This window comes from Scleropages formosus, chromosome 5, assembly GCF_900964775.1.
Source record: "Scleropages formosus chromosome 5, fSclFor1.1, whole genome shotgun sequence".
Taxonomy (NCBI): domain Eukaryota; kingdom Metazoa; phylum Chordata; class Actinopteri; order Osteoglossiformes; family Osteoglossidae; genus Scleropages; species Scleropages formosus.
Genome location: NC_041810.1, coordinates 35186231 through 35212682, shown reverse-complemented (window position 1 = coordinate 35212682; position 26452 = coordinate 35186231). Strand labels below are relative to the sequence as shown.

At 40.8% G+C, this 26452-nt stretch overlaps 1 protein-coding gene across 2 annotated transcripts in view; it reads left to right on the top strand.

Annotated features, from left to right (window-relative positions):
- elac2 (elaC ribonuclease Z 2) overlaps positions 1–15854 on the top strand; it is a 30675-nt gene extending 14821 nt beyond the window's left edge. Inside the window, exons 14-24 of one of the 2 annotated variants that reach the window (XM_018734390.2) lie at positions 585–670; positions 1558–1679; positions 1802–1895; positions 5665–5803; positions 7520–7558; positions 7863–7972; positions 12005–12104; positions 12478–12598; positions 13162–13240; positions 13576–13720; positions 15326–15854. In XM_018734390.2, the coding sequence (XP_018589906.1) occupies positions 585–670; positions 1558–1679; positions 1802–1895; positions 5665–5803; positions 7520–7558; positions 7863–7972; positions 12005–12104; positions 12478–12598; positions 13162–13240; positions 13576–13720; positions 15326–15604 (1314 nt within the window). In that variant the 3' untranslated portion in view covers positions 15605–15854. Of the gene's footprint in view, positions 1–584; positions 671–1557; positions 1680–1798; positions 1896–5664; positions 5804–7519; positions 7559–7862; positions 7973–12004; positions 12105–12477; positions 12599–13161; positions 13241–13575; positions 13721–15325 lie in introns of both variants that reach the window. The other variant, XM_018734389.2, reaches the window with a different exon arrangement.
- Positions 15855–26452: the final 10598 nt, after the last annotated feature.

Sequence of the window (26452 nt, the reverse complement as noted above, 5' to 3'; positions counted from 1 at the left end):
TGTCGCTGCTGCTAGTGCCCTTAGTTTCAAAGTAGGCATTTTGATTGTACTTTTCAAATTTCTTTTGCTGACTATTATAAGTGGTATGTACAGATTTACCTCACTAATCTTGATTGTTGTTGTTGTTAAAATCTAAACTTGTAGAAACAAAGTAATGTTGCAAACCTAATTTTTCACTTACCTTTTGCCTTTGTACAAGTTGTTACCTAACCAATTTAGTGATTTATAGAGCAGAGTATGATTTCTGGAGCAGTTAAGAGTATGTACCTCAGTCAAGGGTAATGTAGCAGACATGGGATTCAAACTGAAAACTTTCAGCTTGTGAATCAACAGCCTTGATCACTATTCTACTTGTGGCATCAATTAAATAGTAATTTGCTTTCTTGCATTTGTGAAGTAATTAAGTAACATCACTTAAGAGCAGTAATGTAAGAGTGGTGGATTCTTAATACCGCCTACTGTGGAATGTCCTCCATATTGACCAGTAATAAATCAGGATTAACCCTTCACACTGAACCCCAGATTTTGCTGAAACATGTGGCTAATCATTGCTGTAAGTGTGTTCTCTTGTGTGTTGGTTCTAGGGAAAAGAGGCTGTCCTACCTGTGCCCGGTGTGAGGGCCGAATGCATGCTCAAGTTCCAACTACGGCCAAAGTTAGAATGGCAAAGGTGAGTCACACCAGTCAGACCTAAATAGATCAGTTCTGCTGCTTTGTATTTCTGTTCTCTCCCAGAGTTTTTCTGTGGTGCTGCTGGTGATCTTCATTCATTCATCATCATCTTAAAATGTTAGCGATTAGACATTTACCTATAGCATTTTATTGTAAGCATAATGTTCTCATAGCAAAGTCACAGGCATTGAACTAGGTCAGACAGTAGTAGTCAGTTCTTTTATACAAAATGCAGGCATCCTTCAATTGTTGGCTTTATTTCAACCCATTTTTGCAGCGGCAGTAAAAGAATGACTGCCAAGCCTCCTCCACCTGCCACAACTTAAAATCCCCTGTTCTTTCTATTGATTTCCATGACTATAGTAACAGTTCACTGCAGTAATTGCCTTGTTTATTTTAAATTGTCTGCACTCAGTTTTCAAATAAATTATTCAATGTTTGTTCCTGTGTACCAAATAAGGAAAACAATTTGTTTCCAAAATATACTGCCTCCAAACTTACCCATGAATGACTTCGAGTGGTTGATAATCATGAAGTGTTTCCTGTGCTGAAATTGTGGGTTGGTAGTTTTATACGTGGTTTACTGATATTTGGGAAAATTGGTTTGGAATTTTCAGATGGGCTGGGAGCACATTGATTCTCCCCATTTAAAATGATGAGAAATAGGTTCTCCATCTGCACTTTGGTATCGGCACCATTTTCAGGGACTGATTAAATTCATAATCAAGAGATTGCTGTAGCTATTGCATTGAAAGCTTTTAAGTCTTAAGTGGAAAGCAAACAAAGGAAGACTCTGCAGTTGGTTCTTACTCCTCCACTTTACCTTTTTCTTGCATCATTTGTGTGGTGTAGCTCAGTCCTCTTTTGACATGTCTCCAACCACAGAGACTCCATTCCCATGTGTGATATCACTGAGTTTGTGAAGGAAGCTGCAGAAGTGCCTGACTTCCTCAGGGAGCTGGAGCAGTTTAAGAAATTGCAATCCGCTAATACTGCAGTCACAGAAGGTAGGTTCATGATGCTACTGTCATGCAAGTGCCAATCTGACTACTCCTCAATAGACTGAATAGTTCAGCTTGAGACAATGAGATAATTCAGATTTTTGTATTTCTGATGTTTTTAAAAGTAGAGAGTGTAAAGTACCCAGAAGTGGTGTTCCTAGGAACAGCATCGTCTCAGCCCATGAAGATCAGGAATGTTAGTGGAACCCTTCTCAACATCAGGTACATATTTTCCTTCCACCACACCGAGTTACATAGGCATCATAATTATGACAAAGCTTAAGCTGTTTGCCCTGCGTAAGGCTTATAACCTGTCGTTATTGAGCTGCTTCAGTAATAAAAAATAAAAAGCAATATATTTGACATGCCATTGAAAGGTCAATAAAAATTCCACAGCTTAAAGGAGACACATCACGTAAACCAGTAACATCATTTTTGGGTTATTTTTTACCTGTTATATGTTTTTCGTAAATATAGAGTGAGTAGCTTGTACATTGATTTTAAGGGACAGAAAGTTCTCTCTCAGAAATAAATTGTTGTAAAGTGGTTTGGTACATGTTTGTATAGTGTAATTTTTTGCTGCTTTTTGACACTCGGATGTGATCATATCTTTTAATTGGTTCTAGTACAAGTGTGAGAGACGTGTTTTGTTTACCCTGCACACTTCAAATTAAAAAAATGTGTGGTCACAGGGTATGAAAATGCATTCATGTGCTCCAGAGTTAAATCAGTCTAAGGGGATTCATTACGGTCAGCTGTTTAAATACATTGATAAATAATCTAGTCTGGTTTGGTTGAGATCTATCCAATATAAATTTACCCAACTGAAAGCTTTAGTGTAAAAAGTGAAGTTAGCAAAAGATCTCTGTTAACGTTGGGGTCGGTATTGGCTCGAGTAATCCGGTCGGAATGCAATCAGTGCTCGGGACTTTCATGTTTGGTAGTTGTTCCAAAGTCCAGGCTACCACCTCCGAATATCTGGTTCTTGCTTGGTTGGGTCTTCGTGACCAGCTGATTGACTTGGTTGGTTGCCCGCAGACAATTCCTTTGTTTACTCTTGCCACCTATATTCAATTTGGTTTTCACTCTGTAGAACTTTGCCATTCTGGTCTTTGATGGTCGCTGTTTTGCGGGGCATGAATGGTGCCCGTGCCTGCTTCACATGGGTGAAGAGCTTGCGGATGTGACCTTGTGTGCAAACATCTTCCAATTTTGCGCACTGCTCATTCCAGTAACGCTCATTATCTTGCCTCGCTTCTCTTTGAAATTACGCATTTAAAAAATGAAATCGGTGCTCTTGCCAGTGACTTTGGCTGCTCATCTCCTGTTGCCGATTTCGGTCATCGCATCTGAAAGCCGTTGTGGTCTTTTTGCTGATTTTTTTTTTTTTTTTTTTTTTTTTTTTTTTTTTTTTGGTAAGGGATGAATTGTTTCGCTGTGTCCATTGTTATCGATTTCATTTCATTTCATCCCGTAATTTCTCTGGAGCTTTCTCGACTGTATTGACTGATTCAAATCTATTTTTTACCTTGACCGTGTATTGTGTTGGGATATTACTGGCATCGAAACGTCTTATTGGAGGTGGTCTTTTGATGGTGTTGAACCGGAGTTTGACTTTTGCGGCAAGTAGCTGATGGTTGGAACCGCAGTCGGCACCCGGAAGTGCTTTGACTGCTTGTACTGAGCTCCTCCAATGTTGTTGGCAGAAGAAGTAGTCAGTCTGATTTTGATGCTGTCCATTTGGAGTTGTCCATGTGTATAGGCGACGGTTTGGCTGCTCAAACCATGTGTTCGCGATCAGTAATCAATTTTCTTGACAGCATTGAACCAAGCGGTCACCGGCCTCATTCTGTTCTCCTCATCCAAATTTGCCTTCAACAGGTATCTCTTTTCCAGCGCCTATTTTTGTGTTAATCCCCAGCAATAAAGATGGTGTCCTTGGCAGGGGCTTGATCGATTGCTTGTTGGAGATCCGTGTAAAATTTTTCGATATCCTCTAGTTTTGCGTTGATGGTGGGTGCATAAACCTGCAATATTGTGAGCGGGCGAGGCTTCCCGCGGATGCATACAGATATGATTCTGTCATTGATGGCATTAGAGCATTGAACAGCCTTAGCAATATTCTTGTTTGAAGGCGACACCATTGCGACAATTTTCATTCCCAGAGTAGTATAGCGTGTAATCGTCACTAATAATGTAATAACGCCGCTGCCTGTCCAGTGGAGCTCGCTAATACCAAGGATATCGATGTTGAGCCGTTTCATTTCAGTTTTTATGATGTCAAGTTTGCCGGCATTCATGCCGCAGATGTTCCAGGTTCCGATGTTGTGAATCTTCGTAAAGTGCAGACAATTTCTTTCGTGTGGGGGTGCATCGGCAGACCGGAGTCATGATGGATTTGTCCAACCCGCGTCGTCATTGTCCGAGCTATTCGAAATTCGTCCTTGCTCTTCCCTGGTCGCTTGTAGGGTGCTTTCCGGCCCAGGGGGCCCACCTTCCAGCACCATGTTTGAAGACGTTTGATTGTGATCTATAAAATATTTTGGTAAAGATAGTGGAGTAGTTTGCAATTGGTTTCTTCACCCCTCTCCATTTATCCAGGCTTGGGACCGGTGTGTATTTCTGTAGCACCTCTGACTGCTAATCGTGAATATCAATTGTGCCAGCGTGCACTATGAAAGTGGAAACCTCATTGTTGGCGACTCCAGTGTAGCTTCAATAGCTGGAACCCATGCAGGCGGTAGACATTTCACGTCTACTACTAGTTTAATACATTTCTGAAGGGTAATATTCCAGACTCAGTTGCCAAATATATTAACATCAGCTTTGATGGAGAGGTTGCTAAGTTTATTATGATTGCAAAGTGACAACCTAGGAGGCAATGCTCTACCCTTTGACCTTTCGGACCCCTTCCTGATTGTAACCAGTCATCGAGGGACCGAACCGAGCAGAAAGTTTCTGATTTTGTACCCTCACTGACAGTAATGAGATCTGCAAAGTCCAAAGCTGAGTTTCATGCGGGTGAAATATCTGCACATGCTGAATCCACCCGACTTTCTGTTTAATAAGAAATACAGACATGGCCAAAAATATTGGTACCGTTCCACTTTTTTTTTTGAAAAAGACAGAGTTTTCTTCAAACTATGCTGAAACTTAAAGATTCATGGCTTAACATTATAAATAATAAAATTAAAATGGCATGTATAAAATTATTGGAACCCTTACTGTAATACTTTGTAGCGTGGCCTTTGGAGACAAGTGCAAGCATGCACTTTCTCTACCTCTGAGAGAGATTCCTGCACTTCTCAACTGGTTGTACACTGGCTGAATGAACGATTAAAATATTGACAACTATGATGCTAATTAAGACAATATACTGCTTGAAGTAGCACTACAATACAATTAGTTATTTCTAAAAGTATCAGTAGTATTTTCCTGGCTATTTTACTGTCTTTGTTGAATGCACAAGAATTCAGTTTTCAAACCTTTTCTTGTTTTGTTGCACTGCAAACCAAAAGAAATGCATGTATGAATTACAAAAGATATTTTAATAAAACACTTTTCAGGAAGAATGGTGCATTATTTCAATAAAATGCAGGTGTACCAACACTTTTGGTCACATCTGTACCTGTGAAACTGTCCAGTTACTCCTTTCTATAACCTCAGACAATTTTTTTTAAAATTTGATATGGATGGAAGGTTTATTGTAATGGTTATCTTCCTTTAGAAATGCTGCAACAGAGATGCACAGCAGCATAATAAGGTCACTGTTGGACACCTTTAAGAAACTGGCTCACTGTAATACATGATACAGCAATATAAGAACTTCTTGTATTTTGGAGGGCCACAGTATATTTGCATTACAAGTTATGCACAAATTCTGGAGGCACACATTGAGCTTGCTTGATACTTTTTCATTGTTCCAGCAGTCTCCCCCATCTTATACCCATGATACTGTGTGTAAATTAATGGCGCTGTTGGTTTATTTCAGCTCTACTCAGTCCATATTGCTTGATTGTGGTGAAGGCACATTTGGGCAGCTGTGTCGTCACTATGGCAACGATGTGGATGACCTTCTGACAAAGCTGTCCACGATATTCATTTCCCACATGCATGCCGATCATCACACGGTAAAGAAGTGGATATTAAAAAAACAATGAAACCAAATAGCATGTGATGTGATTTGGTTTTAAAGTGTATGCACACTAGCATTCAAAAGTTTGGAATTGCCCAGAAATGTTTGTTTTAGGAAAAAATTCATACTTAAAAAAAAACGCATAAAGGTACCATTAAACTGATTTAAAAATATATCCAAGACATCATTACTAATGTTGCAAATGGCTACTACTACTTGAAATGACTGACTTATAAATTGCATATTACAGCAAAGCCCCATTTTCAGATGCCATTATTCTATTGTCCTAATGGTAAACTATAATGGCACATAAACATTTGTAATTGTTAACACAGCTGAAACCAGTTATTCTGTAATTCTTTCCTTGGGTTGAATGGTATTGGTGTTCCTAAAGTTTATTTCTGGATACAAAAATGGCCAGAGCGAAACTGCTTTCTCAGAAAGCATGTCAGTCTTTTTTTTTTTTCTTTTTTTTTTTTTGGTAAAACAAAGGTTATTCCTTGCATCTTTTTGCCAAGAAACTGAAGATTTCACACAAAGGTGTCCACTACTGTCCTGACTGTATCTAACTAGGATAGAAGAAGAAGCAGAAAGCCCAGATGCACAACTGCACTGGATGATCAGTACATCAGAGTCTGTAGTTTTTGAAACACACCTTACATTTTCTTGTAAATTAGTAAAAACCAAATACCAGTGTCATCTGCAACAATAAAAAGATGGCTTCGTGGGGTGGCCTGAGAGGCAGAGTTTCAAAGAAAAAGTCACATCTGGAACTGGAAAGTAAAAAGAAAAGGTTACAGTGGGCAAAAGAACAGACATTGGATTGTGCAAAACTGGGAAAGAGTTTTATGGAGGGATGAGTAAGTTTGAAGTGCTTTGGTCAAAATATGAGATGTAGAGCAAATGAAATGATGGTGGAAGAATGCTTAATGCCTTCTGTTATGCATGGTGGGGGGAAGAGTAATGTAAGGTGGGACATATGCACATAGTGCAAGGAATAATGAACCAGAAAGGATATCACTCTGTTTTTACAATATCATGCCATCCCCTGTGGTCAGCTCTTGATTTGTGCAAATTTCATCATGCAGCAGAACAACAATCCAAAGCATACGTCAGAGCTATGCAAAACCTGTTTGGTGAAGAAACCGTACGTCGGAGTACTGTCTTTGATAGACTGGCTAGCACAATATAGTATTTTTAGAATGTAAAGTTATATACAAGTTTTATGACATTTGGTGTATCCACCATCATTTCTGATCAATTTAATGCTTTGATGAATAAAAGTGTCCATTTCTATCAAAAAAATTTTTTGGGTGATTCCGAACTTTTGAACGGTAGTGTATAGTACAGTGGCTGAAGCATTGGTGACAACAGGTGTCATATAGGTTGGAGCGCTCGCCTTGTATGCTGACGATTCAGCGTTTCAGTCCTGCTTCTGCTGTAGAGGATTTAGCTTAAATGATCCAGTATGAATACTCAACTTTACATATATAAGGCAATCACTGAAAATAGTTGTTCATCCAAGATGACAACGCTAGATCATGTTGGCTCAATAACAGGTAATAATTAGTATTGTATCTGTGTCATTTTTAAAATGGATAAATGTTAGACATTTATCAGTCTTTTTCATATGTCCAAATGTATCCCAGAAAAGTATCTCATTTTTTCTTTCTTTCTTTTCTTTTTTTTTTTTGTTTAAAAAAAAAAAAAGGGATTGTTGCAGCTGCTCTTTCAAAGGAAGAGGGCCTTGGTGAGTACATTTTTGGAAAGTGGTTTCTTGGCTTATGGAGACAGTTTTAAAGTCTACTTCATCACAAGAAACAAAAGCTTTCTGATAATGTCATTTACCTCTGACAGTTTCTTAATTTGTGGAAGATTTCAAGATACTGTGGAAGGGCTAACCTGTATGCCTTGTGTTGAAGTTTCAACAGTATTGTGTGTACGTGTACAAATACAAAGACAAACAGTACTTTTGCATTTTAATGTTGACTGTAGTGTGAATTTTTCTAAAATTCACCGAAATGTTTTGAACACATCATCCCTTTGTAATCCAGGATGCTTTTGGGATACCATTTTCTCCTGTTCACTTGGTGGCACCCCTTCAGATCATGCGTTGGCTGAACCAGTACCATGATCACTGCCAGGAAATACTTAACCATGTCAAGTAAGTGTCTTTTGGGGGTAGATGGCTGGGGTTTGTAAGAGAACAGTTGAATTTGTCATGTCATTACCTGCTTATGTGACTAGGTTGATATGTAGCACACCAACAGTATTCATCAGCATTGTCTTTCCATCTTAGTTTGTATGTTGTACTTCCTGTATCTTTTATGTGATATTGTTCGATAGTAATAATGAGCAGTACAAATGGGCCTCTGTAAATGGATGAAGTCAAATTTTTCGATGGATACACCATATTTATCTGTTACCCCTTAGTACAGTTGTAAAATTGTGCCAATGTGGAATACAAGCAAACTGCCTTTTTTCAGTCTGCCCATTGACAGTCATATTTAAATTAAATTTATATTACATTTACTTTTATTCAATTAGCTGACACCTTTATCCAAAGTGATGTACATCTGTGAGAACAATAGAGGAAGTGCATTATGCGAATAGGAGAGATTTGGATCCAGACAAATGATTTTTGAATAGTCCGTTTGTCACATACCACCATATGGACCAGTATATATTACACAAACTGTTCTGTGTATGCTTTTCCTTTGTTAAACAAATTATTAAACATAACAAACACACTTTTATTGAGCACTTATGAGATCAGGGGACAAGTGACTTTTGACATCCCTCCTAAATGTCGAGATATGCAAAGAAGAAACATAGAAAGTAAAAAAAACTTCTCAAAAGTCTAATAAAACAACTTGAAAAACAATGCAAAATTAAGAAGAGGTTCTCATATGTTTTTAAATTCTGTATCTCGGTGGCTCCTGACTTCACATCAGTGTTGAAGGTCGTGCTTGATTGGTTCATTTGTTCTACATGGTCGGGGGGAAGTCTGCCTGAAACCCCCAAAAATGTCCATGTACCAAACATTCCAAACTTTCTAGGTCTGTTGTATTGAAAGTCTCTAATCCAGGAGTCTGTATACCACGGTATGCCTGTAATAAAATTAGTACCTCAAACAGTAAACGAGACAGAAAGGTTCTTGAAACAGCAGAAACCGGCACAAATGCAGCATTAAAGAAAATGTCCGAATTCGGGTCTTGGCATGGTTGTAGGGGCGCTGGGTGACCTCGTGCCATGTAAACAATCATTAATACTTCTGAAAGTAAAAGAGATGAAACTGCCATTTGAACGGCACAAAACAGCACAAATGCAGCACCAAAGAATAAGCAGGTGTCTACGGCATTGTAGGGGTGCTGGGTGGTCTCATGTGACGTGTAAACAATTATTAATATGTCAAAAAGTAAAACGAGGGGTCTGAGGTTTAAATCGGCACAAAGACAACACTAAAGAGTAAGTGAAATCAGTCTTGGAAAAATATTGATAATATCTCGAAAACAACAGCAGAAATTTGAATTTCCATGCCACAACAGCAAAACAGGCCTAAGGAATCATGTTTGTATCCATTTGTGCTGTTTGTAGGGTGGCAGCTTCATGGAGCTTACAAAACATAAAGCTCTTAAAGATAAAAACAGAAGCCTAAGGAATCATGTTTTTTCCATTAGTGCAGTTTCAGGGAGTGGGGCAGTTTCATAGAGTTTACGCCCCCTACCAACTATGTTGTTATGGAACTATTGTTCCATAATAAAATAATATACTTTCTGTCACACCGAGTCTTACCCAATCACATGTTCAGACATGGTAGCCCTAACTCACAACTAAAGTAGATTATTCAATAAAAATTTTTACAAATACACTATGAAAATGTAAATATTATTTAAATCACATAAGCGGCTTTTGAAACATGAATACCCTTATAGTATGGAAAATAAAGCGTTAGTCTGACAATCAAGATTAAGATCATGTCAGACTTGACCCATGTCATGCTAAACACTCTCTAAATGCAGGGTCCTCATGGTTTGCAGAGTGAAACACGGAGCAGCAATGGCGTTTATTTCTTTGTACTTTAAGGGTGACAAAAAATATCAACTTCCAGGCAGTAAGGGGTGGTTTGTAAGTACGGGTTATAAGTCGGATGTAACAATCGAATGAGAACTTCATAATTAAGCCTATTGTATTAAAAATTCGAGTTACTGTATATACAATGGTTTGTAATAATAAACAGACCCTACTTTGCAACATGCATAAAAACGTTGCACGTCTACAGCTGTTTGCAACTCGTGGGCGGGGTGCATGAGCCCAAGGTAGGCCAGACTTCTTTCTTTTCCCATTATGTGTCTCATATGTTACTGTATTTGGCTTTAATTTTTTTTTTTTTGTTTTTACCCTCCTAACTGTGGGCATGGCACCAAAGCATAAATGTGATGCAAGCGATGGTGATGCATCCAAGAAAAGAGAAACGATCACAGTTGAAACTAAAGAGGAAATAAGGCGATGATGCTATTGATGCTCACGATAGTAGTAACATTTCTCTTTCTATGTCTGTCTGTCTTATAAATACTGTAGTTACATTTATTATTATCATTACTATCATTACATTGTATTATTATTACTATAACGGGGGTGCGGTGGCACAGTGGGTTGGACCACACTCCTGCTCTCCGGTGGGTCTGGGGTTCGAGTCCCGCTTCGGGTGCCTTGCGGCGGACTGGCATCCCGTCCTGGGTGTGTCCCCTTCCCCCTCTGGCCTTACGCCCTGTGTTGCCGGGTAGGCTCCGGTTCCCCGTGACCCCGTATGGGACGAGCGGTTCTGAAAATGTGTGTGTGTGTGTGTGTGTGTGTGTGTGTGTGTGTGTATTATTACTATATTGTAATATTAGATGTTTTAGTGTATCCAAAGGGTTTCTTTAATGTTTTTTTAATGCCTAGAAGAGTACACGATATGCAATATACTAAAACACACAGTTGACAAACTGATATTAGATTCCCACCATACCTAACTGACCTAATTTGCGTTAAAATCCGACTTAACAACAGACTGAGGACACAGAAATCATTCATAATTCGGGGACTGCCTGTAATAGTATTTCTTCTCTCTTTTGTGGTATAATGATCTCCCTCTCACTTAGAACTCCTGAATCACTCTCAACTTTCCAAAAGGGTCTCAAAACATGTATTTCAGACTTGTTTGTCTGTTCTGTCTTATCTTTTCCATTGTTGTTTTTTGTTTTTAAACATTACCAATTCTGTATACTTGAGTAATATGCTGGTTTAAATGGTGACATCAGACAAACTGACACGATTTCAAGAATTGCATGTCTGTCATCCGTGTGTCTCCGCCTGTTCATGATGTGCACTTTGCCTTTCTGTGTTGTGCGTCACTGTGGAGAAAAGCATCTGGTGCCAGAAGTGACACAGCACCTCCTTGGGGCAGTATAAGACAATCCGCGATTTTGTGATCGTATCGTGTAAGTGCACAAGGAAAGGTATGAAAAAGCCTCAGAGGTTGAAAAAGGCAGAGAAGGATAAATAGAAAAGAAAAATTACATTAAAAAACAAGTCAGAAACGATTAAGCACAATGGATCATGGTGAAGGAAAAAGTTGTTTCTAGTACTGGCGTAGTTTGTTCTGCTGTTTTGATAATAAAATGCAAAAGCTTTAATTGGTGGTAACAAATGATCACAGGTGTTTTGTTCTGGGCACGAGAAGACTGAAAAAAGTATATGAGAGGGCACTGAGAAATATGTGATGCCAGTTCTGACCCTACCCTTGTTTCTGAGCTTTCCAAAAATGCTTCTCATTTGGTTTACAAGTTAAAGTCCAAATGTGACACTGTACATCCAAAATTGACCCTCTCCTAGACAGTTCATGGTACCATTTTTAATAATTTCAGTATTAAGTCATACAATTCAATTTTTCTTTTACTTGTTTGTTTTACTATTCATGTTCATAAAAATATGTATAGGTGATGTATTCCACCCGGGGAAAATATTAATTCCAAAGTTCTCATAGGCAACCTATGAATGAACGTTTTGGATTTTTTTTTATTTCTGTCTTCAAATTTTGAGCTGTAATAATTTTTTCTGAATTTTTTTATGATTTTTTTCTTGCAAATTCTAAGGTGAGCTTTGCATGATATTCTGTGTATTGGCATGTTCATGGTTTTTTTTTTTTTTTTAGCATTATTCCCTCTCGCTTTCTGACTGCGGGAGCTGATACACCCAGTCACAAGACAGAATCTCTAATCCAGTCTCTTCTGAAGAAGTTGGACCTGGAGAAGGTATACATTGCAGAGCAAAGAGTGTTTTTAGCATTCATCATTCTGTACTTCTCATTCGAGTCATGAAGCTACTGAGGAGAAAATGCGAGTTGAAGTTGTCCGTGTCCTGATCTTACAAAATTTCTCTGTTCTTGCAACCTTAATATAAAAAAGACCTCACGGCCTGAAATTGGGCACTTCACAAACCAGCTGGAGCTCAAGATGTTCAACTGTGTAAATGAGACAATGAATTTGCAAACAAAGTATCGGCATGAAATAATACGTGTCTAATGAGATTGTCTCGAGTCTTTTCTGCAAGGCATATTATGTGCATTGTTTGTATACCTGGAAATGTTCCTCTCTGCTTTTGAACCTCGTCTTTTGTCCATCCCAGTTCCAGACATGTGTAGTGCCACACTGCAAGGGCTCCTTTGCCTGCAGCCTCTCCCACCAAGCTGGCTGGAAGGTGGTCTTTTCTGGGGACACTGTCCCATGTGAAGCCCTGGTTCAAATGGGTATGAATGCTACTGAGGTCTTCATGACAAGTGGGCTATGTCACAGCACCAAAGTCCCCCCCCAGGGGAAAAAATTTAGTTTTTATTTAGTTAAATGTTGTCAGACCTTTATGCTGTTAACATTTATTTTTCATCAAGTTATTACCACTTAGCTAAAATGTTATAAATAGACTTAAGCCTTTTTAGTCTAGAATGCCCAGGAGGGCTGTGGAGCCACTGACCCTCAGGGGTTTTTTCCTCCCCTGCCTTTTGTTTGGGTTTTTTTTTGGTTCCTTTCCTCTGTGGCCAGTAGGCTTGTTTATGAATTTAATTACTGTATGATTATTGCAGTAATTTGTAGTCTTATGCCTTTGTTCAGTGCTCTGTGTCACTGTCTTAGAAGAGCGCTCTATAAAAATAATTTGCTGAAATCTCTGAAGATGAATGCATGATACAGACATGGGTGTCCTTTCAGTTAAGTTATTCACTAAAATGATTTGAATGGATAAAGTGATAGTTACTAGCAAACCTTGGAAATCCTTCACAAATTCCATGTTACATAGAGTGATTGTGTGTTTCCTAAGGGAAAAACGCAACATTGCTGATTCACGAAGCTACACTAGAGGATGGAATGGAGGAGGAAGCCAAACAGAAACGGCATAGGTGCTCCTAATTTATACCATAGCTTTTGTACTTGAGATGTCTGTCGCTTTAGAGAAAAGCATCTGCTAAATGAATAAATGTAAATGTACAGATAAAGTGGTCTTATGTTTTCACATTGAATTCTTTTAGATTCCCTGTTTTTCATAAATTGCTCACATTTTTGGATTGTGTCTAGAGGTGTAATGAAGTAGAAATACTAAAGTGTAACGTCGGGTTTGTAGATTTATATCATGACGAACTTGCCAGTCATTTACATATAAATAATATATTGAGAGGAAAAGAGCTTTTTCTTTTGATTTCTGAGCACTCAGTCATGCCTGCTGTTCTGATTACAGCACAATCTCACAAGCCATTGATATTGGGATGAAGATGAATGCCAAATTCATCATGTTGAACCACTTCAGCCAGAGGTATCCCAAGATCCCCCTCATCAGTGCAGATTCTGGTGATCGGGTGGGGATCTCATTTGATCACATGAAGGTGAGCAAATCACTGCTGAATATGTAATACAGGGATGTGTGCTGTTTGATCACCTGCAGTATGAACCTGAAGAGATATAAAAAGTTTAATTGCATTTGTATTTGCACCCGTGTGAATTTGTGGTTTTATGTATGCACATGTATTTGCAGTTCCTCTGTGAACCTTTTCTGTCTTTGTTTCTATGAACCAGTGCTGTCCAGCTGTAAATTTGGAAAAACTAAATGCTTGGTCACCTGGCCGTTTCCTATGATGACCGCTAAATTGTGGACTCCTGGAGTCCACATTATATTTTTTTTTACATTGTATGGTATATTTCTACCAATATTGATTTTAGTTAGCCACAATTAACAGAACTCAACATGTCTTTTTCAAGACAAGGATTATCCCCCCTTTCTTGCCCCACAACACAAATTCAGAAAGGGAGAAGGATTAATTAACTAAGAGCATGTACCCAGAGAAGCTTGACATGGATACATTGCAATCTTTTGATAAGGAAGAAGAGGCAGGGGCTCTGGCCACCCATTCCATTGCCAGGTGTACCAGTTCACTTTCACATGAAGGTCTTGTAGCTTGGATGAGAAACACTTGGCCAAGTGAGTGATAGAGCATTGTAAAAGATGCCCAACCAAGTACATTATGGAAGCTAAGCTCTCAAAGCTGGATGATGTCAAAGCCAAATTAAACATTTATTCTCTGTTGCCACTGAAACCAATTTGTGAACAGCTTGAAAAAACCTAACTGTTGGGACTAAACATGGAATCTCTGCTTTGAATGATTTGGGAAAATCACAAGCTGAATCAAAAGCAGAAATCTGAGTTGTATTAAGTGAAACTGGACGAAGTGGACAATCAAATTGATGGCTTACCTCAGTGTTTCAGGGATATACAGGGATATGCTGCAATACATACACACACACATATCACACATATATAGGATATACAATTCCTGTGGAACAGTTCTTTTCCTGGGTGGATTTTCCACCCGTTGAGATTTTGCCAGTGTGCTGGCACTATACTCCCTACGCTAAATGCTCATCTGTGGAGTGTTCTGGTTCGATGTATCTCTCTGAAACGAAGACTTTGAAAAATCTGCAGCGAAGAAAAGCATTGCTTTTAATCATTTCCATGTGGAATATTTTTTAAGTATTTGCGCGAGCTCAATGCCCTCCTTGTTTATTTCATATTTGCTTATTATGGACTCTCTTACTGTGCTTTTTAGTTGTTTTGGGGGTTTACTGTCTTTTTAATGTAAGGTAGGTTGTGGGGTGAAGGGCAGTAGGGGATGTTTAGGGTTAGGTGGGTTACCCATTAGGCACCCATAACTTGGTGACTAATAGGTTTACTGATGGGGAGAGGGCTGGGGAATGTAATTGGAGTTTTTGTTTTACAAGTCAACTTTGGACTCTTTCTTTTCTCCCTCCTCTTAGTCATTTCGATCTCGGGTGTCATTATAACTGTCAGTATCGTTAAAGACTATTTGAATATTCTCTTACTACATACCAGGGCTATTTAAGATTCATATTTGAAATCATGTAAGTGTTTTATTTGTATTCCACTTCTTGATGGGTGTTAGAGTACCTTAACCATCTTCCACTTCTGCTCACAGGTCCACTTCACTGACTTTGGCATCCTACCAATGCTGGTGCCCTCACTCAAAACCTTGTTTGCTGAGGACATTGGTGAAATGGAGGACAGACGGGAGAAGCGCGAGAGGCGGGATCAGAGACAAGGGAAAGCAACTTGTGTGGAGCCACTCAACATGAAAGGGTTGCCTGACCCAATGTTGATGGGTACAATTATTCCTGTACCAGGGATGGGCAGTGACAAACGAGACCGGGAAGAAGCCAGCAGCGACACATTGAACAAAAGAATTAAATTCAGTTAATTCAGTGACCAATATGGATGCTTAACTTAGTTGACTTCAAATTTATAAATAGTATGTGGTTACAGAGTTTAATTAATTTAATTAAAAAAAAAAAAAAGCTAATCTACTATGTATAATAAGGATTCCAAGACTGCATGATCCAGTCTCTTAAGGGATGAAATATCTAGAAATAATATTTAGTTGATTTTCTTGAAAATAAAAATAAACCTGATTGCTGTTTGGTTTCTTTCATTATTAGTTTATATAAATAGTTGTGCCCACGAATACTTCAGTTTTTGTCAACTCGTTAAAATGACTAACAAATTTTATTCATCAAGATGTTGATTAAAATGTGTTGAAACATTCATCCAGATCACTTTTCTATATTGATAAATGTGTAATTCTGGTATCGCAACTAGGATTCCTATTTAATTTAGCTGACATTCTCCAAAGTGACTTTACCATCAGAGGAGGGTAGTAACGTGTTACTTTACCGTTACTTAAGTTTTGGTAAAATGTCATTACATAGTAATTTTTGGTGTAGATACAGTTGATCCTCAATTTACAACTGATGCGACCTACGACAGTCATCCCGTCAACCTTGTTATATTGTTTTTGAGGAATGTATTTGAGATGTTTGCATCATCTGATGATGACTGCGCTGTGTACGCTGCAATAATGTCAGCTGGCTGCACTGCTGCAAGGCACCCACATTTCTTACTGTCTTTGTCTGAGGCACCTGGTAGCTTAGTGGTTAAAGCTGCTGCCTTTGGTTACAGGTTTGAATCCCATCTCCCGCTATAGCACCCCTGAGCAAGGTACTTACCCTACATTGATCCAGGAAATTTCTTAGTTGTATAAATAGGTAAATAATTTTAAGTACCTTAACATTGTAAGTCGCTTTGAAGCAAAGCATCATATAAATGTAAATGTCTGCCAGTGACTGCATTTTATTTTCTTCGACTGCTGGTAGATGTGTGCTGATGTTTTGAGCCGTCCGGATGACCTGTTACAAAGTCTTCTGGTCTTCTCTCGTGCAGCTGGCGTACCATGTACCATTCTTCAATTAAAAAAAGCTTCCAGTTCTGTGAAGAATGAGGAGGTGAAAATATACTTTCTACTCTGAACTTGAACTTACCATAAAGGTTCAGATCTTCTGACGGGAGGTATTTCACCTGGTTTTCATGAACCCACTCAATTCAAAGTATTTTTACAGAGCACTCTTCTCATACAGTGACACAGAGTATTGAACAAAGAGCTAAGACAAATTAACAAATAAGAAAGTTAACTATACAGGTGCTCCCCGATTTACAATGGGGTTACATTACGGGGTTACCCATCATAAGTCGAAAATGCATTTAATACGCTTTATACACTCCTGCATGGCAGACTGCGAGATGTGGATCTCTATCGCTGCTCAGCATCATGAAAGAGTATCATTCCGTGTATTGCTTGCCCAGGAAAAAATCAAAATTCAGAAATCGAAGTACGGTTTCTATTGAATGTCTATTACCAGCTCGCCATCATAAAGTCGAAAAAATCGTAAGTCAAGCCATCGTAAATTGGGGACCACCTGTATGCTAGAGTAATACAATATCCATGCATTTAGTAAAGCTATAAGTATGTCTACTGGCCACGGAAAAAAGGAACAAAAACTCCGAAGTGAAAGTCGATGTTGGACCAGCTGGAGTTTGGTCTTTACCTTAGTTGGTTCCATGTCTCTTGATTTGGTGATTGTTTATGTTTTTGCTGTGGGTGCTTTACTTCTGATTCTAATATTTTTTTGTTTTTTTCTGTAAAGAGGACTTCATTAGACCCCACAGCATAGCTTTAGCACTGTGTCATACAGTAATGGCAGAAATTGTAGGCTACTCATTATCTTGATAGATAATATCAAGGTCTACATTTTCTCAAATTTCCCTACAGAAAGATTTGCTGTCCAAACGAGTGGAGTTCTGTAGCTGCAAAGGAAGAGAAGTATTTCTTAGTCCAATATTGACATGATAAATCTTTGCTAGTTTAGCTTTCATACAGTTTGTTCTTTCAAACAGATCTTTCGGAACTCTTCCATGGCTCATTTTACCTGTTGTCATTTGGCCAGATATGTCTTTCATTGTAGCTGCCAAAACTGGTTTGGTATGACTGGCAATGGAATTGGAGGCCAGAACTCCAATCTCTTCTTCATGATAAGGTTCAAATAAGGTTCAAATGACAGAGAAGTATTAATTATGCTGAGTACTGGTTTAATAAGGTAATTGTAGAATTAGGTAGCTTGATAGGGGCAGTAAGTCGATTTTGTTTTTAGAATCAGTGTGGCCAAATCGTGTTCATCAACAGGGTGGGATTATTCAAAACAATGTTCATGATGCAATGCTTGGCCAGAGGCTGCCACGGATCTGGCTTTGCCACATTTAATTTGGACTCGTATACACTTGTACCTAAAATTTCAAAGGCAATTGAAACTGGAAGACAGCAAGTCCTCAAGTATTTGTAAGTCCATCCAACTGTGTAACAATCTGTAAATGCTTTAGAAATTCTATTAGATTTACTCTGTACCAGAAAATCTGCACTATTCTAGCCTGGAAAGATATTCAGCAATATCTGGGGTCTTCACTGGACTATCGTTATGGAATACTCTTGGTCTTAAGTCAGATTTTTCATTGACATTTAGATAAACAGGAAGTAGATTTCCCAGTTAGTATTTAATAACATATCAAATGATGGTGAATTTCAATTATTAAAGTAATATCTTTGGTCTAAGTAATATAGTGGGCCCCTAGCTTTTCTGAGGACTACTTAGTATTTGTTTTTCATAATGAGAGTGACCGTATTGCTCTTGAGTATCATGCCAAAGCTTTACTCAATGTGCTGACAGATACCAATTGCAAACAGTGAGCTTTGCCTTTTAGTTTTCGAAAGAGTGGGGAAGCAGATAGCTGGAGATCAAGGTAAATAACAATTTATATTTTTTTACATTACTTATAATTGTTTTTATTTCCTCCTTGTGGAAAAAAAATAGGATGCCTATAAGTTTGCTTGGTACCAGAGCTCTTTGGGCCAAAGGTCAATGATCGATTTTGTAGTCGTTTCATCTGACTTGAGGCTACATGTTCTGGACACTTAGGTGAAGAGAGGTGCTGAGCTGTTAACTGTTCGCCATCTGGTGGTGAGCTGGATCAGATGGCGGGGAAAACTGATGGACAGACCCAGTAGACCCAAATGTTTAGTGAGGGTATGCTGGGAACGACGGTCGGAGGACCTTCTCCGGAATGATTTTAACTCACACCTCTGGGAGAGCTTCTCCTGTGTCCTGGAGGAAGTAGGGGACATGGAGTCTGAATGGACCCTGTTCAAAACCACCATTGTGGAAGCAGCCCGGCACAGCTGTAGCCAAAAGCTTGTTGGTGCCAAGAACCTGCTGGTGGACACTGGTGGTGATGGATGCCATCAAACTGAAGGAGGAGGCCTTTAGGGCCTGGTTGGCTCTGGGGACTCCTGACTTGGCAGATAGGTACCAGCAGGCAAAAAAGGTGGCAGCGGCTGCAGTTGCAGAAGCTAAATCCAGAGCATGGGAGGAGTTTGGAGAGGCTATGGAAAATGACAGTTGGTCAGCCTCAAAGAGGTTTTGGAGAACCATCCAGCAGCTCAGGAGGGATTGGAGGAGCTTCGCTCAGGCTGTGCTCAGCAAGAGTGGAGAAACTCAGCCTTCTAATGAGGACCTTGTCGGTTAGTGGAAGGAGCACTTTGAGGAACTCTTGAACTCGAGACGTATGCCTCCCTTACAGGAGTCGTGTCAGAGGCTTCCAGGCTATCAGAGTCCATTTCCCTGGTGGAAGTCATTGAGGTAGTTGGAAAGCTCCACAGTGGCAAAGCACCAGGGGTGTATCACCTTCGCACAGAATTGCTTAAGGCCCTGGATGTTATAGGGCTGTCCTGGCTGACACGCCTCTGCAAAGTTGCATGGACCTCGGGGACAGTGCCTTTGGATTGGCAAACTGGGGCAGTGGTCCCTATCTTTAAGAAAGGGGACCGGAGAGTGTGTGCCAACTATTGGGGTATCACACTTCTCAGTCTCCCTGGGAAAGTCTATGCCAATATGCTGGAAAGGAGGTACTGGCTGATAGCTGAACCTCAGATTGAAGGGAACAATCCAGGTTCCGTCCTGACTGTGGAACAGTGGACCAGCTTTTTACTCTCTCGCAGATAATTGAGGGAGTATTGGAGTTCGCTAATCCAGTCTACATGTGTTTTGTGGACTTGGAGAAGGCCTATGACCGTGTTCCCAGAGAAATTCTGTGAGAAGTGCTTAGGGAGTATGGGGTGCCGGGGCCACTTCTGCAGGCCGTTCGGTCTCTGTACACACGGAGTGAGAGCTGTGTCTGCATATTCGACATTAAGTCAAGCCCATTCACTGTGAGTGTTGGACTCCACCAAGGGTGTGCCTTGTCTTCACTCCTGTTTGTGGTTTTCATGGACAGGATATCAAGGCCCAGTTGAGGTCAGGAAGGCATTCTATGTGGGTGTTGGAAGGTGACGTCTCTGCTTTTTGCAAATGATATTGTCCTTTTGGCACCGTCACATGGTTGCTTCCAACACGCACTGGAACAGTTTGCAGCTGAGTGTAAAGCGGTTGGTATAAGGATCAGCACCTTCAAGTCTTGAGTCCACGGTTTTATCACAGAAAAGGATGGCATGCCCCCTCCAGGTAAGGGGAGAGAATTTGCCCCAGGTGGAGGAGTTTAAGTACCTTGGGGTTTTGTTCACGAGTGAGGGGAGAAGGGAGCATGAGATTGGCCACAGACTGGGAGCAGCAGCAGCAGCAGTAATGCGGTCGCTGTACCGGACTGTAGTGGTGAAGAGGGAGCTGAGTCATAAGGAAAAGCTCTCTATTTACCGGTTGATCTATGTCCGTACCCTCACCTATGGTCATGAACTCTGGGTAATGACCAAAAGAATAAGATCACAGATAGAAGCAGCTGAAATGAGTTTTCTATGCAGGGTGTTGAGACTCGCTCTCCGTGACAGGGTGAGGAGTTCGGACATCAGGGAGTAGAGCTGCTACTCCTCCGCATTGAGAGGGGCAGTTAAGGTGGTTCAGGCATCTGATAAGAATGCCTCCTGGGTGCCTCCCTTTGGAATTATACCAGGCATGGCCAACTGGGATGAAGCCCTGAGGTTGGCCCAGGACCCACTGGAGTTGGTCTGGGAATGGCTGGGAATCCCCGGGCTGAGCTGGAGGAAGTCGCAGGGGATAGGGGTGGCTAGGCCTCTCTGCTCTCCCTGTTGCCACCGTGACCCTAGAAGGACAAGCGGGCAAGAAGATGGATGGATGTTATTTCTCATTAGCACCCCTTAGTTTCAGGTTTCAAGTTTATTGTCATAGGTACAAGTGTCGTGTACAAGTATCATGAAATTCTTCTTGAATACTTCTTCACAGACTATGGACAAGACAAAGACAATACAAATACTGCACAAAACAGTGACAATGACAGTGAGTAATGCAATAGCGATAACGATAAATAACTTTGAAAGTAATAACTGTGTACCGATAATTTCCTGAGCTGTTTTGACTACCCTTTGCAGGGCTTTCTTGTCCTGTATGGAACAGCTGACACACCAGGATGTGATACACCCTGTGAGAATGGACTCCACAGCACAGCTGTAGAAAGTGGTGAGGACTGTAGTGGACGTCCGAGCTTTCTTCAAATGCCTGAGGAAGTGGAGACGCTGATGGGCCTTTTTGATGGTTGATGCTGTGTGCTCAGTCCATGTGAGTTTGGCAGTGAGGGTGACCCCTAGGAATTTGAAGCTGTTGACCCTTTTTACAGTGTCCCCTCCTATGTAGATGGGTGCATGAGCCGTATCCTGTTTCCTGAAGTCAATCACCAACTCCTTAGTTTTACTGACATTGAGAGACAGGTTGTTGTCCTGGCACCACTCTGCCAGGAGCCTCACCTCCTCTCTCTAGGCTGTCTCGTCGTTGCTGGTGATCAGACCCACAATGGTGGTATCATCAGCAAACTTTGTGATGGTGTTGGAGCTGTGCCTGGCCACACAGTCAGGTGTGAACAAGGAGTAGAGCACTGGGCTCAGGACACTTCCTTGTGGAGTGCCAGTGTTGAGGATCAGTGGGGAGGAGGTATTTCTGCCAATCTGCACACGCTGGGGTCTGTTGGTGAGGAAGTCTAGGATCCAGTTGCACAATGTGGCACTCAGTCCCAGACCTAGTAGTTTGTGGATCAGCTTGATTGGGATGAGAGTGTTTAATGCCGAGCTATAGTCCACAAATAATAGCCTTGCATAGCAGTTTTTATTGTCCAGGTGAGCCAGAGTGGTGTGAAGTGTGTGTGATATTGCGTCTTCATTGGATCTTTTGTGGCGGTAGGCAAACTGCAGTGGGTCCAAAGTGTCTGGGATGGTGTCCTTAATGTGTCCCAGCACCAGCCTCTCAAAGCATTTCATTGCAGTGGGGGTCAGTGCCACTGGGCAATAGTCATTAAGGCAGCTCGCTTTGTTTTTCTTAGGAACGGGGGGTGATGGTGGTGTTTTTGAAGCTGGTGGGTACAGCTGAGCTTTTTAAGGAGGTGTTAAATATGTCCGTGAAGACAGTAGCCAGTTGCTCACTGCATGTTTTTAAAACTCGCCCTGAAATTCCGTCCGGACCAGCAGCTTTGCGGATGTTGACACGGCTGAAGGTTTTTCTCACCTGTGCTACAGAGACGGTGAGACTGGCGTTATCATGTAGCACCGTGGGAATTCGCACCGGAGGCTCTTTGTTCGGGAACTCGAAACGGCCATAAAACGTGTTCAGTCCGTCAGGGAGAGACACAGGGACACCTATCAATGTCCATGTCTGTGGTTTATAATCTGTTAAAGTTTGGATTCCCTGCCACAGCCTATGTGTGTCTTGAGTGCAGTTAAACTCTGATTCCACCTTCCTGCTATATTCCTGTTTCGCGATGGCTTTGCGGAGCTCGTTCTTACACTTCTTGTACGCGTCCGTGTCTCCAGACTGAAACACGCAGGTACGTGTGTGGATCTTATTTCGGATTTTGGCGGTAATCCACAGTTTTTGGTTAGGGGATGAGCGGACTGTTTTATGAGGTATGCAGACACTTGCACAGTACCCGATGAAGTTTGTGACCACTGTGGCATACTCGTCCAGATTGGAGGATGAGTTTCTGAACATGTCCCAGTCCACGGAGTCAAAGCAATTCTGCAGCCTTTCCTCCACTTCTGGTGTCCAGCGCTGCACAGTGTGCGTCACAGGCTCCTCTCGCTTCAGTTTCTGCTTGTAGACCGGGAGCAGCAGGATCGAGGTGTGATCTGACTGCCCGAAGTGCGGACACAGCAGGGAGCAGTATGCACCTTTGTGTGAAGTGTAGCAGTGGTCAAGGGTGTTTGTGCCTCTAGTGGGACAGGAGATGTGCTGATGGTACTTTGGGTACACATTCCTGAAATTCCTTATATTGGGTACTTATGACTTTCGTGTCAGGTGTATGTCAAAAAAGGAATCCCAAGCCAGAGAGGTTATTGCATTACGTGTGTACCTGTACATTGAATTTATTAGCCCCTCACCCAGTCCGTGTTGCATTCGATTGCTGAACTCTTCCAATAATAAACGCATTTTCGCTCCCGATTAAGTTTACAAGTAGGAGACCAACAGTACCCATTTGTGTTTATGCTTAAATACAATATTTGATTGTCCATTGTTTAATTGTTCATTCAACCATTGAACTCATTTACAAAATACGTGATTTGTCTCCTGTTATATTCCTGTTAAACCATCTGAGATACATAATTTTGAAAAAGTTGTATTTTGATTACCTTTACATATTTAACAAGGAAATGTATTTCATTGCTATAGTGCACACCAGAAGCTCCTTACTGAAATATTTGGTTGAACAAAGCATCTCATTTTCTTCTACTAGATATGCTATTATTTAATCTACATGATAATTTGAATCAATCTTGCAGCACTTGGTGGAGACACACATGCAAGAAACTCCTGCTCATAGATCCTCCTTGTTAATGTGTACTTCAAAGATCAGCTTAAGAAGAAAGTGAAAAGAAAGTGTAGGAGCTTCAGCAGGTAGCACCCAGTTTCCAAGTTTACCAGATGCTGCTGCAGTTGTTATACAACTGTTTGGCCTCCTGAGACACAAAAAGAGACTGGAATATTAGAAATATTTTCTTTAGTGGATGATCACAAATATTTAAGGCCATGATAATGTAACATTTTGTCATTTAGCAGACACTTTTCTCCAGAGTGACTTCCAATGAACTCTATGTAGTTATCAGCCCACACACCTTATTCACCAACTGGTAGTACTGTACGCTACTTATAATGAGTGACAAAGCAATAATATTACAAGGTAACATCCTCTGAAAACAGAAGACTCACTTTCCTCATTAACTACTGGCAAGAACTCTCCTCAGGCTTACCAGCAGATGGAGATAGCTTCACAATAAAATTTCTTGCCATTACTGTACAAAATAAACTGTTCTAAATGAATGGCTTACCTTTATGGTGCAGCTAGTAACTTTTTCCAGCTTTACATGAAATATTATGTGAACCTGTAATTTACCACTGATGAAATGTTGACTATGCTTTCCAGAAACTGGGAAAATCAGAGTAAACATGCAAATGTGCGTTATGTCAGTCAAGTGTAATATAACTGGGGCTCAGAAGTAATAGAGATGAGTGGGTATCTAGGTTGATGCAGTAGCCTGTGCTCCAGCTTGTAAGATGTCATGCACCCTGGACCCTTTCTGGCTTGGCATAATTTTGGTAAATTATAAAGCCTTGGATAAGACTGTTACCTGATGGTCTTACCCACTGTAGTCACTGGCTCTCATAAGCCATTTTTCTTCTGTGTGAGAGGTGGCTGAGGTTCTCCTTATCTCATGGTTCCCAGCGAGTGGTTGTATGAGTACCCCTCTCCATCAGAGAGATTCCATTGCGTGACAAAGCTTGCAGCACATGCACCCACCTGCCGTGGGATTGCATGTGCAGTGAATGCACTGTGTACTTGTGGTCACACCTCCTCAGCTGAAATGGGAAATTGAAATGTAATAACTATATTCAATAATCTGTATTAAATGAAGAAGGGCTAAAGTGTTCTGTTCTATTTCAATTTTTTTTTTCCTCAGATGTTTGATGGTAACTAATATGAAGACAACCATTGGTGCCTGTATGATATCTTTCATTAGTTATTTCAGCATTTCAGCTTCTGGGGGCCCATTTATGTACACAACAGGGAAGTTGAATTTCATGGTTTCATGTGTACGTGTCCCTCACCATATACAATATAGTTCAAGTTCAGGTTCAACGTTTATTGCCATAAGTGCAAGTATTGTGTACAAAGTACTATGAAATTCTTGCTTGAATGCTTCTCCAAAGACTATAGACAACACGATAGATAGTACTACAAAACAGTGATAAATAATGCCAGTAACAATAAATAACCAAAATAATTAAAAGGGATCATTGCAAATTCTAGCTGCAAAAAGTGGCAGTGTAAAGTCCAATATCTTTGTTGATATTGCACATTACTGTGTGTTGAACACTCTTACAGCGCTGTGGTGAAAGCTGTTCCTGAACATAGCAGCGCGGGTTCGAATAGACCTAAGCCGCTTTCCAGAGAGCAGAAAATAGAGAAAAGTGCCCATGCAGGGTGGCTGTGATCTTTCATTATTTGCTTTGCCTTTCTGAGATGGCGTGTGGTGTAGATGTCCTGTATTGCTGGTAGCTGTGTGCCGATGATTTTCTGAGCTGTTTTAACCACCCTCAGTAGGGCTTTCTTGTCCTGTGTGGAGCAGCTGCAACACCAGGATGTGATAAACCATGTGAGGACAGACTCCACAGCACACCTGTAGAAAGTGGCGAGGACTGTAGTGGACATCCTGACTTTCTTCAGAGACCTGAGGAAGTAAAGATGTTGATGGGCCTTTTTAATGATGGATGCTGTGTGCTCAGTCCATGTGAGTTTGGCAGTGAAGGTGACCCCTAGGAATTTGAAGCTGTTGACCCTTTCTACAGTGTCCCCTCCTATGTAGATGGGTGCATGAGCCGTATCCTGTTTCCTGAAGTCAATCACCAACTCCTTAGTTTTACTGACATTGAGAGACAGGTTGTTGTCCTGGCACCACTCTGCCAGGAGTCTCACCTCCTCTCTGTAGGCCGTCTCATCGTTGCTGGTGATCAGACCCACAATGGTGGTATCATCAGCAAACTTTGTGATGGTGTTGGAGCTGTGCCTGGCCACACAGTCAGGTGTGAACAAGGAGTAGAGCACTGGGCTCAGGACACTTCCTTGTGGAGTGCCAGTGTTGAGGATCAGTGGGGAGGAGGTATTTCTGCCAATCTGCACACGCTGGGGTCTGTTGGTGAGGAAGTCTAGGATCCAGTTGCACAATGTGGCACTCAGTCCCAGACCTAGTAGTTTGTGGATCACCTTGCTTGGGATTACAGTATATAGTTCCTACTGCTAATGATTTTGCTCTTTCGGATACATGACAAGCTGTTACCCTGTGGACCCTGAGAAAGCAGTTTGACTTTTTGTGACAGCCCTGTATGAAAAGTGTAAGAGAGACACTGCTGTATGTGTTGCTTCAATGTTTGTGATTAATGGATGTATCAGTTTAGCCCTCCTCATATCTGCTGTAGGCTGCCTGCTGCTTTTTAATTTGGGAAACTTAAATGAGAACAGGGTGTTTTTTTCCCCTTTGTGTTTTTACCCAGGCCAGGCCAGGCCATATTCCCCTTGGAGATCTCAGCCTAGTTGCCTAGATTAATTTTTGCTACGTCTCTGCAAGAGTTTTTCCCCTTCTACAAGAAGAAGTAATCTTTCAAGAAAATAAAATATG